General features: G+C 40.1%; 1 protein-coding gene across 5 annotated transcripts in view; it reads right to left on the bottom strand.

Annotated features, from left to right (window-relative positions):
* The window catches only part of magi1b (membrane associated guanylate kinase, WW and PDZ domain containing 1b), a 402,251-nt gene extending 385,251 nt beyond the window's left edge, over window positions 1–17,000 (bottom strand). For all 5 annotated transcript variants that reach the window (XM_048547401.2, XM_048547402.2, XM_048547403.2 and 2 more), the window contains exon 1: window positions 16,233–17,000. In XM_048547401.2, coding sequence (XP_048403358.1) covers window positions 16,233–16,530 — 298 coding nt within the window. In that variant the 5' untranslated portion in view covers window positions 16,531–17,000. The remainder of the gene's footprint in view (window positions 1–16,232) is intronic.
* Between the last annotated feature and the right edge of the window lie 982 nt (window positions 17,001–17,982).

The following is a 17,982-nucleotide window of genomic DNA, read 5'->3' as shown; positions in this document are numbered from 1 at the left end:
CTGATCATGCAGTGGAGTGTTGTTTCAAGGTCTGGGTGTACTTGGCGATTAAACAGCAAGTTGTGAAGAATGTCAATTGAATAGGTTAGATCTTCAAATCTTCTAATCTTTTCTAAATGACTTTACTACAGTGGAACCCTCCAAGGTGTCCAATTTAAATGGATATTTCTGAGGATTCCAGGTGTAAGGGAATTGTGCATCGAATCTTCAATTTTCAGAGCGATTCCCTTGTATTCTGCTACATCAGTTACCTACAGAGTCATTCATAGCGCTAAGGTCCAGAACACACTTGAGTTTTTCATTTCTGCATGACAACTTTCTTTGTAGACCAGTATGTGGATAACTTGTGAATGCAAACTATAACACATGCAATGTGTTCTACCTTTTTATGAAAAGGGGGATGGTCTGGAGAAATGAATTTGTACACTGTCATTTCTTATGGTATTGTGGCTTGCCATTGCCATGTGACGGCGAAAGGGACTTTTGGGTAAAAGAAAGGCTTTGAATCAGATGGTATTTTTACTCCCAATATGAAACATGGGTTTTGGTTAGTGATGTGGCAACAGAAGCACTGCACTACCATTTGCTTATTTTTGGCAACATTTTCCAGATGCTTATTTAACCACGGTTCATTCAGATTACCAACTGGGAGTTTTCAAGAAAGGGAATGGTTTGCCCATTATATTGGACAATGGAGCTTTTACCTTCATTCCTTAATATTCAACAATTCTAACTTTTTAGTTTACATAAGCATTGGTGACACAGAAACAGGCCTTTCTGCTGAACTGATCCATGCTCTAATTTACCTGTCAAAACAGCCTGCTTCAACCCCACTTCGAATTCCTCCAGCATGATCTCTTTTTCCTTTGTGCTTACCTGGCTTCCCCATAACATCAATGCTATTTACCACAAGCCACCATATGGTAGCAATGTTCACATAACCACTCTCTGTGCAAATAAGTCTTCAAGAATTCCCTCACTGGACTTTTGACAACCATCTCATAAACACAGTCAAAGCTTCAGGAGTTCTTCTCAAGCGGAAACATTTTCTCTAAATCCACCGACTGTAATCTTAAAACTTCTATCAGCTCCTCTGTTCGAGGAAACAGCATATTACAAAATCATGATTTTTAACAAATCATTAGTGAACACTAAAAATCATGATTACAATCATAAAATTGAACAGCAGAGCATAAGGTCACTTAGTACATTGAGCCGTTTTTGTTTTTTTTAGAAGATCAAGACAGTTAGTCCCATTTTCCTCCTCTCCCATGCAAATTTTTTCTTCAATGATTGCTCAAATTTTGGAAGCTTTCCTTGAATCTGTTTCCATCACCCTTACATCAGGCAGTGCGTTCAAAATCCACTCACATGAGGAATATCTGTTTATTCAACAAGTCACCTTCTGGTTGTTTTGACAATTATTTAAAATCTTTAACCTCTAGTTATTAACTGTATATCTTGTACAAGCAGTTTTCCCTTATCTTTCCAAATGCTTCACGATTTTAATCTTTACAACTTCTTCTCAGCCTTCTCTGCTTGAAGTGGAACAAATTCAACTTTTCCATTTTATCCATACAATTCTAATTCTTCACTCCTGCAAGTATACAAGGAAGTCTCTTCTGTGTCCTTTGCAAGGTCTCCTTTCCAAAGTGCAGTGTTCAAATTTGAACATTACAGTTTAGCTGGGGCTGAGCTGCCATTTAAAAGAGGCCTGCAGAACTACCTGACTTTAGTAATGGATATCCCATGGTATTTTTCATTGCTTTGGAAAGATGAGAGAATGTGGCACAAATTGTTTATAATCATACAAATTCTGTGTTGAAATCATTGTAATTTATTTTACGGAAACTATGGAGAAGTTGGTATCTCAATAGGACAACACCCATTCAGTTTTCAATTGGCCAAACTAACTTGTTTAAGCAACTGGTCCTGAAAGCTTAACATTTCACCTCAAATTTTCTGCATCATTTTTTTAAAATGTGAATTTCCATATCAGCAGAGCAGGTTGGAAAGCTCAGATAGAATACTCCTGCTCCTAATCCATATGTTCCCTATTATATACTTACAAATTAAAAACTACAATTCCAAATTAAAAATAGAATTCCAGCTCTTTTCATTTTTTTTGTAGCATTGTAATGTCTGGGTACCTAGCATTCTGTAATGATCCAGAAGTGTTTTATGGCAGGTTACAACAGAGCTTAAATTCCACATATACAATATCTAGGTCTCATAGCAGCTCTCCAGGCAGCGGAGAAGTGAAAAAGAGGAGCCTCAGCAAGGGATTGTGCCAAAGTCCATAACTGGGCTTGGCAAAGAATAACAATTGTATCAGCAGATCAAACACTAATCGAAACCACTGGGTTTCAGTATCAGGTGCTCTGAAAATACTTCCTGCATTAAATCAAGCTGGCTATCGTGAGGAAGCGCCTCCTTGCCTGAAGCATAAACAGGTGACTGGTTCTGGAATGCACTGCGTCACAAAGGTGGAACAGGTGGAGCAGGAAGAGCAGGTGGATTTCTGCAGCTCAGAGACACTCAGAAACCAAAAGGGAGCAGCAATGGAAGCGGCCCAGAATATACACGTAGCAGCAGGCCACATACTGCTCTAAACAGGGAAAGTTACATACAGATGGCCAAATAACTCTTTAATGAAATGCATTTTTTAAATTCTCAGCAAAATTGATTCTTAAACAACTATTAACAAAGACTTTACTATTACAATGTCATCTCGCTTGTTGCACAATGCACAAAAGATATTTTGTCAAGGCGTGTAACAGTTTACTCAAAAAGGCAAATGGCATCCAGCACATATGCATTCATCTGTCCATGTGAATTTTTATGTAAATTGAACATGTTGTCTATATCCTAGGCTACATCTTTTTGAGATGAACTCAAGATATTTTCTCTTGCACTTTAGGCGCATTTTCTATTCAGTAATTAATGGATACTGGCAGGTAATCAGTGTCGCGTCACAGTCTTCAGTCCAATTGATAAAGGGTCAGTTGCCAACATTTTTGCTTTGAGAAGGCAAAGGTTCTGACATTTGATTCCCGCATTTCTCGAGCCCTCTGAATCAGAAATGTGAAGACTGGCAGGCAGGGCTATAAAAGACCAGGACTAATGAGAAAAGAGAGGGGACAGGGGACATAGTCGGTCACTGTGGGTGGGGGGTGGGGGGAGGGTGATCAAATAAATGATTATTTGAAAAAGAAAAGCTTAACAAGATAAGTACAACAGGATACAATGTGAGAATGATGAAAAAGGGGGAAGTGATCCTGTTCAAAACGCAAAAATATTTTTGGTGAGGGTGAATTATAAAAAAAATTATTTTAGCTGGTTCAAAAATTGGTACCATAGGCTCATCACTATAATAATAAGTCAGAATTTTTTTTTCACAAAATAAAACATGGAAATGACATCTCGGAAACTGGCCACTCAATCCAAACATCCTTCTTGATGTTTATTCATCAAAATGAAATGTAGTCTGAATCTAGGGTTTCCACATCCTTTTCATCATCTTGTCTTTACTGTTTTTATAATAACTTCTTAACTGCTGACATGGTCTTTAACCTTATACTATACTCCACAACCTCAATCCTCTGTTCAAGAGGGTTTTTCCCAAATCCTTTGTTCATTAATGGGATCATAATGTGGAACATTTTATCACAAGTGTTGATTAAGGTAGAGGCCATGAAGTCATGTAAAGTAATTTAAAATACATGGAAGAGACTGAAATAGAAATCAGGAGCTCCAACTGAAGATCGAGCATTGGCACAGCCTTAATGACGAAATGATTTCATTCAATGCCATAATTTAACCAAGACGAATTGGTAACCTAGTGACAATATCACTGGGGACGTGGGTTTGAAGACAAACCACGGCAGCCGATGAAATTTGAATTCAGAGGAAAAAAAACTGGAATTAAAACTTGTCCATTGGTGACCATGGCATTGTCAATTATCATAAGCCCATCTAGCTCATTGATGCCTTTTAGAGGAGGCTGTCGTCCGTATATATGGCTCCAGACCCCCAGTCTTATGCTTGACCTTGCCTCAAATGGCAACTAGAGATGGGCAACAAATGCAAGCCCATACAATAAATTTTCAAAATCTGCTATTCTATTCAGCATTAACACAAAAGAAAATCCAAGAGCCCACTCCCTCATTACCACAAAAAGCATTAATATTCTTGCGCTAGGTCACCTGGGTGTGATTACCACAAATCCACACAGTTTGAACAGGGATATAAAATCTTTCCACCTAGTGTATTTCGTGCCCTGCTATGAATGGTGAGAGAGGGCAGCAAGAATAGATAATGACACCTTTCATAACTAAACAATCCACTGAGGCCATAAAGCTCAACTCAAACACAAAGAATGGGAACTTGGAATTTATAACAGGCAAGTCAACGCCTTACAGAAGGGGAAGATAGAAAATCCAGACAGAAAAACAGAAACATGATTGATCTTATCACTGTGGTTTCCCCAAAACTTGCATTGTTTACTTACTTTAACAGCACTTTCATAAATGTTTATTCTACTTCATTACACAATAAAAAAAAAGCAGAACCAGGCTGAGAAAAAAAGTCAAAATCCACATACTCAAAATGTTCTGCATCCAGCAGAAATGTTATGGCACTGAAACACATATACTTCTTTCAAGTAATTTACTGCTTTATTTCCAGCCTTAAATTCTTAATTAATAGGTACTGCAGAGATTATAGGAGTAAACCTGAATCCTTCAGTACAAAGGAAACACTGTTATCCGGTACAACTGCATTCCATGCCACCAAATCCTTCAACAGACAACAACACAAATATTTGGCCAACATCCTCCAAGGCAATTTTAAAAATCTTTCCTTCTACCTTCACATGAAGTATGCAGTTTTGGAACAAAAGTGAGTTTCTCAGTTTTGTTTTCACAGCTTTGGCAGTTTCACTAACTATGGCTGTGATTTAGCATTTTCAACAAAAAGGTTCAAAATCATTGAATAAAATGGGATTGCCGCTGCAAGGTGGCTTCTTCTACAATATACAAACTGACGTGTTGTAATATTCAGCATAGGAATAGGGTCATGGCTGAAAAGGGTATTATGGCATCTTCTATCTTTACCGAAGATATTGAAAATATTTTCGTCGGGGTAACATGGTGGGCCAGAGAAACGGAAAAATCTTTCCCATTTGATACTTACTCTTCGCTATTCCGTGGAAAACTGAGATGCTGCTAGCCATTTGGTCCGTAGCACCAAGAGCTATCGCTGCACATGTGCATGGCAGGAGTGAATCACAGACCATTAAGCCTATACAGTCAGGCCCAATCTTCCTCTCTGCCAACATCCATAGGTGCACACTTTCCAACTGGGATCAGGGTGTAACAGTCGTGAGGTGAACCATGCTTATGTTTCCCTCATTATTTTTCAGAGGTCCTGAGGCCAACCCCAACATCTAGATTCCTCCAGTGTTTAAAATCAGAACTCTGGCCCCAGAGTGGAAATTAAATCTTTCCACTTTCTCAGCTGCTTTGTAGTGCTTTTTGTTCACTAACTAGTTCAAAATACACTTTTGGCAGTAACTAGTGGTGAAGGTGCAGATCTTTTGTCCAAGGGTCAGAAAGGTCCAAATTTTGTGTACTAAAAAAAAGTTAGAAAAATCTCACCCGTACATGTCTATTTGGAAAAAAAAAGTTATGTTTTCATGTCAGAGTATTGTGGGATCTTCAGCTTTGGTTTGCTGGAATTTTGTTTAGGTCTTAGACCTTGTGAAGCATTATACAGTTTGCTGTATCAGTCTGGAATTTATCCAATGAATTCCACCATACATTCCTTGCATATTACACCTTCTGCTTCTTGCTCGCACAAATCCAGTCTCTTGTTCACAAGGTTTGTTAGGTCCAAGGAACTGCTTAAATGAAAAATCAACTAGTGCAAAGTACAGTCACATCAAAGATTTAACCTGCAGTTTCAGCGAATATTGTCCAATAACGTGATCCTTATTTATCAATCCTTCATGCTCCCACATCAGGTTCATAGAACAGTTTGCAACAATACCATAAATAATTGAGGGCAAAGAATGTATTCACAAACCCTACGCTTGACATTGCAATGTGAAACAGTGTTTTTCTCACTAATAAATAAATCATACCTTCTTCCCAAATGAAACAGTGATAAAGCTAATTAAGTTGTACATTCTCTGCTAAAACACAACAACAGGATACACATCTAATAATGTCGGGAAGTACCAGCAACACCAGCAAGGACACAGGATCTCTTTGTTAACAATAAAGTTCACTTCCATGCAGTTTCCTGCAATTGCTGTCTGAATGGTTTCTGAATGTCTCTTTCTTTCATTGTTTGTAATATATACATTTTGGGGACTTTTCACATTAATTTTTCATGTGTACACCATGTACAACATTCATGGCCACTTATGCAGGCAGCTGACCCAAGTACAGACTGCTTGCTCCCAGGCACTTACTCCGCATCATCGAAGATATGCAGTAGTTACATTGGATGACTCACCAGCAGACTCCAAACTCTTTGTAAAAACAAAAAGAACTGGGGACACTGTAAATCAGGAACAAAAACAGAAATTGTTGGAAAAGCTCAGCAGGTCTGGCAGCGTCTGCCGAGAGAAAATCAGGGTTAACATTTTAGGTCCGGTAACCCTTCCTCAGAACTGCTTAAATGAAAAATATGTTCTGAGGAAGGGTCATTGGACCCGAAACGTTAACTCTTTTCCAACAACTTCTGCTTTTGTTTCAAACTCTTTGTACCCCAATAGTCAGGTGTGACTTCCATTTCAAAGCAAATGGAGGCAAAATTAGCAACTCGTCACAAAGGAAATTGCAGTCAAAAATCCTATGCGGTATAAGAGACTGACAAGCGCAAGCAAGTGATACTTTAATGTTAACCCATTCAAGTCTAACATAGTCAAAGCCACCATCATGGCAATGCAGCATTCTGGAGTAACTGGGCTCCAAATGGCTGGCAGTTCCCTAAGATATAGGAGCAGAATTAGGCTGTTCAGCCCATCTACTCTGCTCCACCATTTGATCATGGCTGATATTTCTCAATCCCATTCCCTTGCCTTTTCCCCATAAACCTTGATCGCCTTAACTGTCAGAAACCTTTTGGTCTTAAATACACACAATACACTTGGCGCCCACAGCCCTCTGTGGCAATCAGTTCCATATATTCACTACTCTCTGGCTGAAGAAATTCTTCCTCGTCTCAGTCCTGAAGGATCATCCCTTCATTCCGAGGCTGTGCCCTCTGGTCCTAGTCTCTCCTTCTAGCGGAAACCTCGTATCCAAGTGCATTCTTTAAGTTTCACTGAGATTCTCCTCATCCTTCTAAATTCCATCAAGTACAGAACCCAGAGTCCTCAACTGCTCCTCATGTGTCAAGCCCTTCATAGAATCATGGAATCCCTGCAGCGTGAGAAGAGGCCTTTCAACCCATCAAGTTTGCACTAACTCTCTGAGGGGCATCCCACCCAGACCTAGCCTCAAACGTATCACCATAACCCTGCATTTACCACAATTAATCCATCCAGCCTGCACATCCCAGGGAACTACAGAGCAATTTAACATTGCCAATCCACGTACCAGCACATCTTTCAACTGTGGGAGGAAACTGGAGGAAACCCACACGAGCATGGGAAGAATGTGCAAACTCCACGGGCAGTCCTCCAAGGCTAGAATTGAACCCAGAACCCTGTGCTGTCTATGGTATAGAATCATAGTATCACTACAGTGTGGAAACAGGCCCTTCAGCCAAACAAGCCCACACTGACCCTCAAACCATCCCACCCAGACCCATTCCCCTATAACCCACTCACTTCCTTATCCCTGAACACGACGGGCAATTTAACATGGCAATCCACCTGCACATCTTTGGACTGTGGGAGGAAACCGAAGCAGACACAGGGAGAACATGCAAACTCCACACAGACAGTCACCTGTGGGTGGTATCCTCGGAACATTCCTGTAAAACTCCTCTGGATCTTATCCAAGTAGCACATACTTCCTGAGATAACGGACCTAAAACTGCTTACAATATTCCAAATGCAATCTTATCAGAGCGTTATACAGCCCCAGTACCTCTGCTTTTGCACTCTGGCCCTCCTGAAATGAATACTAAAATTGAATTTAGCTTCCGAACTGCCAACTGAACCTGTATGTTAACCTTAAGAAAATCCTGAACTCAAAATCCTCAGTCCTTTTGTGCTTCAGAATTCAAAAGCCTTTCCCCATTTAGAAAATAATCTACTTCTCTGTTCTTCCTACCAAAAGGATTCAGTTGAAAATCCATTAACAGCCAATTAACTGTCTGATTTCTGGATCATCCAGTGGGCCTCTTTACCTGATCAGACCATGGCTTCCCTCCTGGAAACTTTCTTGTATTTTGACCAAGTCCAAAAACAGGCAGATTCTGCCCAACGATTAATCTGGAGGGTGTTTCAAATTTATATTCAACAATAATTTATTTCTTTGGTGAAAACTGCTGACAGCACCATTTAAGAATAACAGCGCACTGCTCAAAAGCTGCAAGACATTGGGCTTGCCTAATCTACCATCTCCTCTAGTTCACACACACATTCAATGACAGCAACTAAATCTGAACACACAACTCCTCGAGGTAAACCTAAAAGGCAGATGGCCAGGGTGGAATTCTGGGGATGTATTTACAGACACATTGATAGGATGTTTAAAAAGGAAATCTGTATTGAATGGTAAAACATGACATTCAAAACTTTTTCCTGTATTTTCTAAGGACACTTTTAGGATCTGAAGTTTTTCAGTGTCTGTTCTTGTTACTGATTTATTTCACAAGTCACGTACCTGCTTTTCAATGCAGGTCTACAATGTTTTTCTTTCGTAACTCAAAAGGTGAAAAGCTGTCCATTTTCCATGTCATACAGAATATATGTGTCACGTAGTTCATTCTCCAGGGGAGAAAATTGTCTGCAGTACAGCCTCATTTCCTGGTTACTTGCTTATTAAAATTCACTTATTTATTTATATTAAAATTCAGCTTTAAAATGATCATTTTCTAGCATGTAAATCACATTTAACATTTTTGATCCAACTGTTTACAGCCATCTTCAATTAAGTTTGATTTTCCTGTTTATAGTCAAAAGCTTTAACAGTTGGAGAAACTCAGCTACACGAGGGGTTGTGAGGGGAATGGGGAGAAGAAGCTCAGAGTCATGCTGTGATAGTCCTACAGCATGAATCACTCCTGGTCTTCGGCTTTACATTCCGTTCTTCAATTATGTCGTGGCAACATGATGTAACCTCAATCTCCAAGGGAAGGTGTTCCTGTCTTCAACCTCCGGCTTTTTGAGTCTGACAGCATCTGTGGAGAGAAATCAGAGTCAACGTTTCAGGTCGAATGACACTTCCTCAGCAGTTCTGAGGAAGGACACCTGACCCTAAGCATTTACTCTGATTTCTGTCCACCAATGCTGCCAGACCTGCTGAACTTTTCCAGCAATTTCTGTTTTTGTTTCTGATTTACAGCACCTGCAGTTCTTTGATTTTCATCCAGCTTTTAGAGGATTGTTTAAGGTAAGGTACTCTGTTAGATGTGTGATAACCATAGCACATTGTAAACGTTTACAGATTCTTGGTTGAACAAATGTACAATCTTTCCGCCTTGATTAATAATGAGGAATCCAATTGTGTCTATTTTAACACTACTACAACCAGACTCAAAGCCACTAGTGGAAAGTTTGTAGCTGGGTCCATTCCAACAACCTATAGCAGAATCAAGTCTTTCAAATCCAGTGAAAAGAGTTGTGATTTTAAGACGGACATTGAAGTGACTGTTCAAACAAGGTTTAAAGAAGTAAGGCAAAAAAGAAAGGGAAGGGTGGAGGGAGAACTCAGTAATGCATCCGAGAGATTTTAGAATATTGAGAATCAAAAGATCTTGTGGCTGGTTGGTTTGCTGAGCTGATTCGTTGTTCCACAGACATTTCATTACCCTGCTGGGTAATATCATCAGTGCAGCCTCCGATGAAGCGCTATTGTGTTCTCCCACCTATTATTTAAAGTCTGTTGTCCGTTGAGCTGGATTACCTCACTTCCGGTTTCCCTTTGCAATGAAGTGTATATGGGGTCTAGCTCCGTATTTATTGATGGCTTTCTTAGTGGAGAACCAGGTTTCTAGGAATTCCCGTGCTTATCTCTGCTACGCCTGTCCCAGGATCCTAGTGTTGTCTCAATCGAATTGGTGGTTCTCCTTATCCATGTGGATGAAGATGAGTCAGTACTGGTTGTGTATTTTTGTCGTCAACTGATGTTCGTGTACCAATGTGGTTAATTTCCTTCCTGTTTGTCCAATGCAGTGTTTGTCATAGTCTCTGCAGGGAATCTTGTATATGACACCGTTCCTGTCCATAGAGGATAACGGGTTTTTGGTCTGGTTGAGCAGTTGTCTTGGGGTTGATGTGGGTTTGTGTGCTACTCCGATGCTCAGTGGTCAAATTGAGTCTTGTGTTTAGTTCAGATGTGTTCCTCAAGAAAGGAACAGACACCAGACTCTAAATAACAGGCCTTGAAACACAACAGCGTTCCATCAGAGGCTGCACTGATGATGTTACCCAGCAGGGTAATGAAATGTCTGTGGAACAACAAACCAGCTCGGCAAACCAACCAATCAACATCCACAACCCGAGCTAAAATTACACTCTAAAACCTTAGAATCAAAATATATATAAACCAGGTATAAGATACGGAATACTATGTTTTGAAGCAGTCAGTATATAAACATCAAAATGTGAAGAAAATATTTTTACCCTTTGCAATGCATCATCCCTCAAGGGAAAGGTAAAGCAACAAAGTGGTGATGTACACACCAGTTTGCAGCTTGCTATTTGCATTCAAGCAACCAATCAGTTCCAGTCATATTGTTCAAAATTCTTCTGCTTTCCTTAAAAGTATCAGTTCTTTTCTCTTTGAAAAATTTGATGCATGCTGTGTTCTTGATATTTATTCAGAATCAGACGAAAATGGACCCTGAATACCAATGCCATAGATGGGTATTGACAACATGCAGTCGAACCGAGTGCCACCACAGATAAGAGTAACATCATTTTGGTTTTGGACTGCAAGTTCTATATCCTCTTACGGGCTAGAGAAGTATCAAGTGAAACCACCTCGGCAGTCTACTGTAGACAGAAGGGACAACAGAAGGAAAAGCAAGTACCAGGTTATTTCTTGATAACTTGCCCGACTGCTTGCTTACTTGTCCCCTCTGATCATTTTGTGAGGAGGTCAGCAAATTCCAAGGTGAGTAAAGCAAATGAAGAGGATTCCATATTCTCACAGAATAGAAGAGAGGGACCAACTGTTGTGCAGGATTAAAAAGAGGCCTTAAAGCAATACTAAGATGATAATGATACAAAATGACAGTGGAGTGATTCTAAATTATTCCGTTTAAGCCTACCATGTCTTTCTGTTGTATTTAAGTTGTCACGCTGACATTAGCAGTGATATTACTGCCTTATGCTCCAGAACACAAAACTGCGAGATGGAATTCAACACCGAACAGAAGCATTTAATCACTGTAAATCACATGTATACACACATGCAATCGTCTAATTTCACATGCACAAGCAAGTACCAAGAGGAAAATGAGGAGGCAGAATAAAATGACTCTCACAGCAGTTCAAGTATTATACAGTTTTAGCATATGTATGACACATGCATCCCCATTTCAGTTTCTTTTACCCATCTTTCTCCACCTACACCACAGGCAGTATTTCTGACCTATACCCCAAGTTTCCACCTCATAATTCCAATGTGTACAAAATAAACCTGGTACGACTGTAAAAACTTGGAAGACCAATAAGTACAGAAGCTGCAAGCTAAATATTTGAAATAATGTCAAAAAGAACTGCACCCCAAGACTTCTCAGGAATAAAATCAAGAACTGAACCCCTTAGAGAACTACAGCACAACTGCTCAAGCTTCAGTTTTGAAATCAGATGCAACCACGGAATAGTAAACAGTCCTACCCAGCGAGTCGACGAATCCCATATGAGATAAGTGAACACGATTATGTCAGTATTTCAAGTGACCTCTGGATAACCTTGGAGCTAGTTATATAGGCGAAAAATAAATCTTCCAAACTCCAGCACACTGGGCATTCTCACTATTTCCAGCTAACCACTCAAAAATAATACAAAAAAATTACAGATCTCATCCTTGTACTCAAACAGTTTCTTTCACCTTTTACTATGTCGATAACCTCGACTAGGGCTCCAAATCACCTGGGACTCTGCATTCCTCCAACTCTGTTCTCTTACGTAAGTTACCCAGCTCCTGTTCAAGTAAAGTCATCCAGACCCTTATTGCTCCAGAAGTCTGACTCTTAAACCTCTCCACCTTTGCAATTTTCATTGTTCCTTTAAGATCATCTGTGAAATACACCCCCTCATTTCTTCTAACACCTCTTCTTTAGCTCAAAATCAATTGGATTATACTTGAGGAAGAGTCATGATGGGTCTTTCCATGTTAAAGATATTTTCTAAAATACAAGCTGCTGTTACATGCTTTTCACTGACTTATAACAGCCAAAGGTTCTCTATGATGGAAATCTGTTTTGCAGACCAAGAAGCATTTTTATTCCTCAGTGATCAACCTTTCACTCCTGAAACCTCTTAATGATGTCAGAACCTAGAACTATAATTATCAATAGCAATCTCAACCACACCCCTCAAAGCTCTGCCATTCAACCAAGTGGTCTTTTTACACTGGATGAAACTAAATAGTGACTTCAAATGAACAGGTCATCTGTTCATAAAATCCACATCAGTACTGTCAGAGGAAGTCAATGAACTGAAATAAGGAGTACAAAAGCTGGAAACACTTGAGTCAGAGAGACTACACCAACTTCCATCAAAGTGGAATACCTAACTCAGACCAGATATTGAATGTGTAGCTTTCTTCACCAAAATGACATTGTGACTTCAAAAGATTGAAGATACCTTGCAGGAAATTGGCTTGTATTCTCCTGAGCTAAATCATGATAACTTAATTTAAGCATTTAAATCTGCTTAAGGGCTTCTATGACATTGTTATACAGAAACTCGTTCTTATGATGGGAAATCCAGTAGAAAGCACAACCTTAAAATTATGGTTCAGCTATTTAGTAATTCAATCACTATCTTGAACACTGAAGTTGAGCCCATCTGACAGTCACTTCTGAAAATGCGTGGTTGCTGGGATTGAATATCAGCAGATGTTAGTTCAGTAAAAATATAAAAGGACATGGAAGTAAGGTGAGTAAATGAAATCTGGGCACAAACAGTGCAATTTAGTTGAATGGCAGAACAGATAAACAGCTTATTCTTTTTTCTCTGTTTCTTTACCTGAATTGTCCAGTAACACTAAATGTGACCATCAAAGAAGCAGAACAAAAACAAAGGCTTATTCTTCCGTTTGGAAAGTGATCCTTGAACCACGGCATCAGTGCAAGCAACTCAAGAGAAGGATCAGGCTTTTCATAAGTCAATAGATAGCAGTCATCGTGATCATAAACTAATCATACAAGACAGTAAAAGGGTTTTAATTACATAGATTACCCTCAATGGCTGATGGTTCACTAACCCCATTGTTAACACTGCTCATTAGATCATCTTGGTATAATCTCTGTTTTAGAAGCAATTACTTGTGTTCAAGGTTTTGCAAACATATAAAGCCATAGTGAATTCAACAGACATTACTACAAAAACAGTAGCATGAAACAGTGGACCCTCCTTTAACTGTGACAGGATGAATATACAGTGGCTTTCTGTTTGAAGGTGATGAAATGTCCTGTAATTCTACCATCCTTAAAGAAAAGCTGCTGCTCAGCTAGAAGGAGAGTTCGCATCACACTGTGAAATTATTTAGTTATTCAACTACTTGAATGTTCACAGACTGGCCCTATTTCATTTAAAGTATTTTTTTTCTGAACTCTTGACACCAAGAATTCCAAGTTTTGATACGAAATCTGTTTCTTAGAATGTGCTTTGAACCTTAGACAAGTGACCCATATTTATTCAGATGACAAAATGTGAGAATGTACCATTACTGGTAACATCATCTTTAAAGGTCTAAATATAACCAACGTAATTCAAATCGGTCCTAAAACCACTTGTTTTGGTGCATTGCCATTTATTCATGCAATATGATCAATTAAATTCACCATCTCTGTAAAAACATAATCATGCTGGTTGTATTCAGCAAAAAAAGGAGGGGGGTGGTAAGACTGTTGCTTTTGTTTAACAAAAGCAAGGTTTCACTGAATAACAACAACATGTCAAGTACATTATGTCTGAGCTCTGTAATTACTACAATGCTACTGGGAAAAAAATGATTAAAATGGACAACTACAAACTCTAATTGTACTATAAAGTTTTGTTTCCAATTTATGAATAAGATTTCTTTTTCTGTGCAGAGTATAGAGAACAAACTTTATGTGCCAAGACACATTCAACCAACAGACAGTCAGACGACAAAATGCAAAAGTTTTGCTTTTACAGTTTGTCATCAGAATCTTTGTAATGTACTACAGCCTTGAAACTGAACTCTGCTCGTACCTTTAGATAGTAAAATTTCAAAATCCTCTCTCTTCCCCACCATCCCCAACCTGTTGAACCCACCAGACCTTATTGTCTTTATAGCCTTAAGGTCAATAGGGTTGGCTTTCCAAATCAATTCCATTGCCAAGCTCATGTCTTCCTGTTCTTTACACAAGACACGAGAATGAATTTGTTTTTTGTTTACAAAAATGGGGACATGCAGGCCGTTCCTCTACAGGTTGGTGAACACATTCCTTCTTAAGCATATGCTGCATACAGCAATTAATTTGTACACATGGGTTATAATGCATTTCTACACAGACCCCAGAGTCAGAATTAATTGCGCTATCACTTGTAGCCAAATTAAAGACAGATCACCAACATTTTCCAGCTTTCGCTTCTCTTGCAGGGCACAGGAAATACTTGATTTCAATTTGAATACTATTTAACCACCAATAAAACTTACTAAATGGTACTCATTTCTTATAATTTATTTATTTGCATAAAGCTATTACTAAAATTAGCAATTATTAAAACTTTAAAAACATTCCCATTCAGGTCAATGAAGAAAATTTACATTTTTGCAGGAGACCCGTGACCAAGGCTTATACAGAGTACTAAGATGTAAAGAAGCCTCACAGCTGAATTGGTAACTCACTTGCTGCTCAGTCAGAAAACCACAAGTCCCATTCTAGTATAAAAGGCAGATGACACTCCACTGGAGGACTGCCTCTTAGATAAGATAAGAAAACAAGATCCGATTTGCTTGCAGGAGGATGTGAAAGGTCACACTGAACAATTTTAACAAAAGAGCTGGGCAGTTATCTATGTCCAGGTCAAAATTTATCCTAATCAACATCACAAAAACAGAATACGTGGTCATTACTGGTTGCTATTTATGGGAGTTTGCTGTGTTCAAATTAGTGTCTCCTGTGTTACAAGAGTGACTGCATTTCAAACGTACTTTGGAAGTCATGAAAGATACATGAATGTCAACCTTTGTTTCAACCAGCAAAGTTCGTCAGGCTGTTGAACTTATTCTGGGCAAGTCTTTGTTATTTAAAAGATTTGAAAATGACAAAGTGGAAGTAAACATTTTGTACTGAAATAAGTATTGAAAAGGACCCTGTTATAAAACTAATAGGTCACATCAGTAAATTAGTGTAAACTTATGATTCAAGCTGGTATTTATTTATAAGCAGATTTGAAGTTGCTACTCTCCTGGATTACAGCAGTGGCAAGAGGAGACTAGCTAGCAGTGGCCTTCAGCATTTCTTTAGTCCACTTGAACAAACCTAGGGATCTTCCAAGTGCTATATAAACTTAGAACGCTACATATGATCCCAGTAGACCAATGAATTCTACCTCTACACAAACACCATCAAGATCCAGTTGATCATTGTCAAGCAACTGGTGGAATTTTTGGTTCATGTCTCAGGGTGGGGTTTTGCAACTGTGATCGGCACAGTACAGTAATCAGGTAAGCAACAAAAAAAAATCGACCACTGACCACCTGATCCCTGTGTTTGAGACGATAGCGACTCAAGTGGGTGCGTGTATGTGTGTTTGTGTGCGTGTGTGTAAAGCTAGCGCAGCCGCCAGTGCACGCCACCGTATCTGGTGGTATGTAGCGAGGTGCACTGGCCTAGGGTCATACCTTGTTTGACAGTTTTCAGGCGGATCGGCCCCTTGCAGCTCCTGACCAGGGCGCGGACATCATAGAGGGGCAGCCCGGACACATGGACTCCATCCACTTCCAGCAGCAACTCGCCTTCCCTCAGCTCGCCGGAGGTGTAAACGATCTGATCCTGGTTCGCCTCCCGCAAGTAGGAAAACTCTCCACTCTCAGCCCCACCTGAGATGACAAAAGGCAGCTCCCCTTGCCTGTTCTTAGAGACCACACTTTCGTGCAGTTTGGTGGTCCAGTGGTTTTTCTTCTGAATCACTTTCGACATGGTGTTTATTTGGTTTAGATTTGGAGCGGGAGAGAGCCAGCAGAACTGCCTTAGGACACAGGGCACAAACAGGTGATGAAGCGGATCATAAGAATCTCGGTCCCCTTACTCACACAGAAACTTGGAGCAGAAGCAGCAGCACCGTCCCGGGCTGTGGCGGAGGCAGCAGCGGCTTCTGCGAGGCAAGCTCCCGAGTTCCTGCTGCAAAAACCATCGCCTCAGCTTTCCACAAACATCTGTGTCCCCTGGATTTCCCCAAACAAAAGGGAAACAACGAAAGGTTCAGAAAGGAAGAAGCCCCAGTGCCTGGAAGTAATCCAATTTGAGGGTGCACTGCACTTCCTCCCAGTGCTGGGTGGATGGGATGGGGTGGGGGGGCGACAGCGGTTGTTTTAATCCAACTCTTCTCTGTACGTTTCCCACTTTCTGACCAGACTCCGGCTCAATTCCAGCAACACTCTCACTCTGCTCCAGACTGGCTTAAGCGCATGCGCCACACCTCCCGCAGCTCCCCTCCCCACGCCCATGTAAATGAAGCCCCGCCCCCAGCCGGGTCCTAACGCCCGCCTCCACCTCGGAGGCCAGTCCCGCCGCAATCGAAGAGTCTCTCTCCCTTGGCATCACTCCCTTTCTAAGCTAGAAAGAGCGCCCAACTCGCCAACGCAGTCAGAAAGGGGAAAGGATCTCTCAGGCAACGTTGAAAGCCTTTTTTTTTTCTGTGGTTTACGCCCGCAACTCGTCGCTGCACTAGTTTGAGACAACTTTTGTGAAGGAGAAAACAGAGTTAACATTTCGGGTCCGGTGACCCTTCCTCAGAACCTCTGTGTTCCTCAATTCTGAGGAAGGGTCACTGGACCCGAAACGTTCATTCTGTTTTCTCCTTCGCAGATGCTGCCAGACCTGCTGAGCTTTTCCAGCAACTTTGCTTTTGTTCCTGATTTATAGCATCCGCAGTTCTTTTGTTTGAGACAACTTTTATTAACTTGGTTTGTTTCGAAACAAACTCCTCCAAAATTGGCATTGAAAAAATATTCAGTGTATCCCTTCACGCGAACGGGCGATATGTGAGAGTGGTCTCGAAAAATGCACAATTTTCAGGTCAGTTGTAAAGATCCTGTGCAGACAGAGAAGAGAGCTGACTAATCTGGCACAGGATTGTCCGACGAGACGATTAAGCATAGCTGTTTTTTTTTCTTCAAAGCAGATGTCACTTCGTGTAGCTGCATTTTAACTAATAGCTTTATATTTTTAACTTCTTGGCTCGCAGCAATAGGTATATAATAAACTAACCTTGTTTACCACAAAGCTTTGTAAAATGGAACACAAAAAAAGCTGAAAAGGCGATGAAACAAGTACAAATTCTCAGCACATTGTCTACTGTGCAGTTATATCCGATGTCGTGACACAAACTATCATATTGAATACTTATTAAAGACAGAAGAAACGATCATA

This window comes from Stegostoma tigrinum, chromosome 11 (assembly GCF_030684315.1).
Source record: "Stegostoma tigrinum isolate sSteTig4 chromosome 11, sSteTig4.hap1, whole genome shotgun sequence".
NCBI classification, from domain to species: domain Eukaryota; kingdom Metazoa; phylum Chordata; class Chondrichthyes; order Orectolobiformes; family Stegostomatidae; genus Stegostoma; species Stegostoma tigrinum.
The sequence above is the reverse complement of the archived record's forward strand: the minus strand, read 5'-3'. Positions and strand labels throughout refer to the sequence as shown.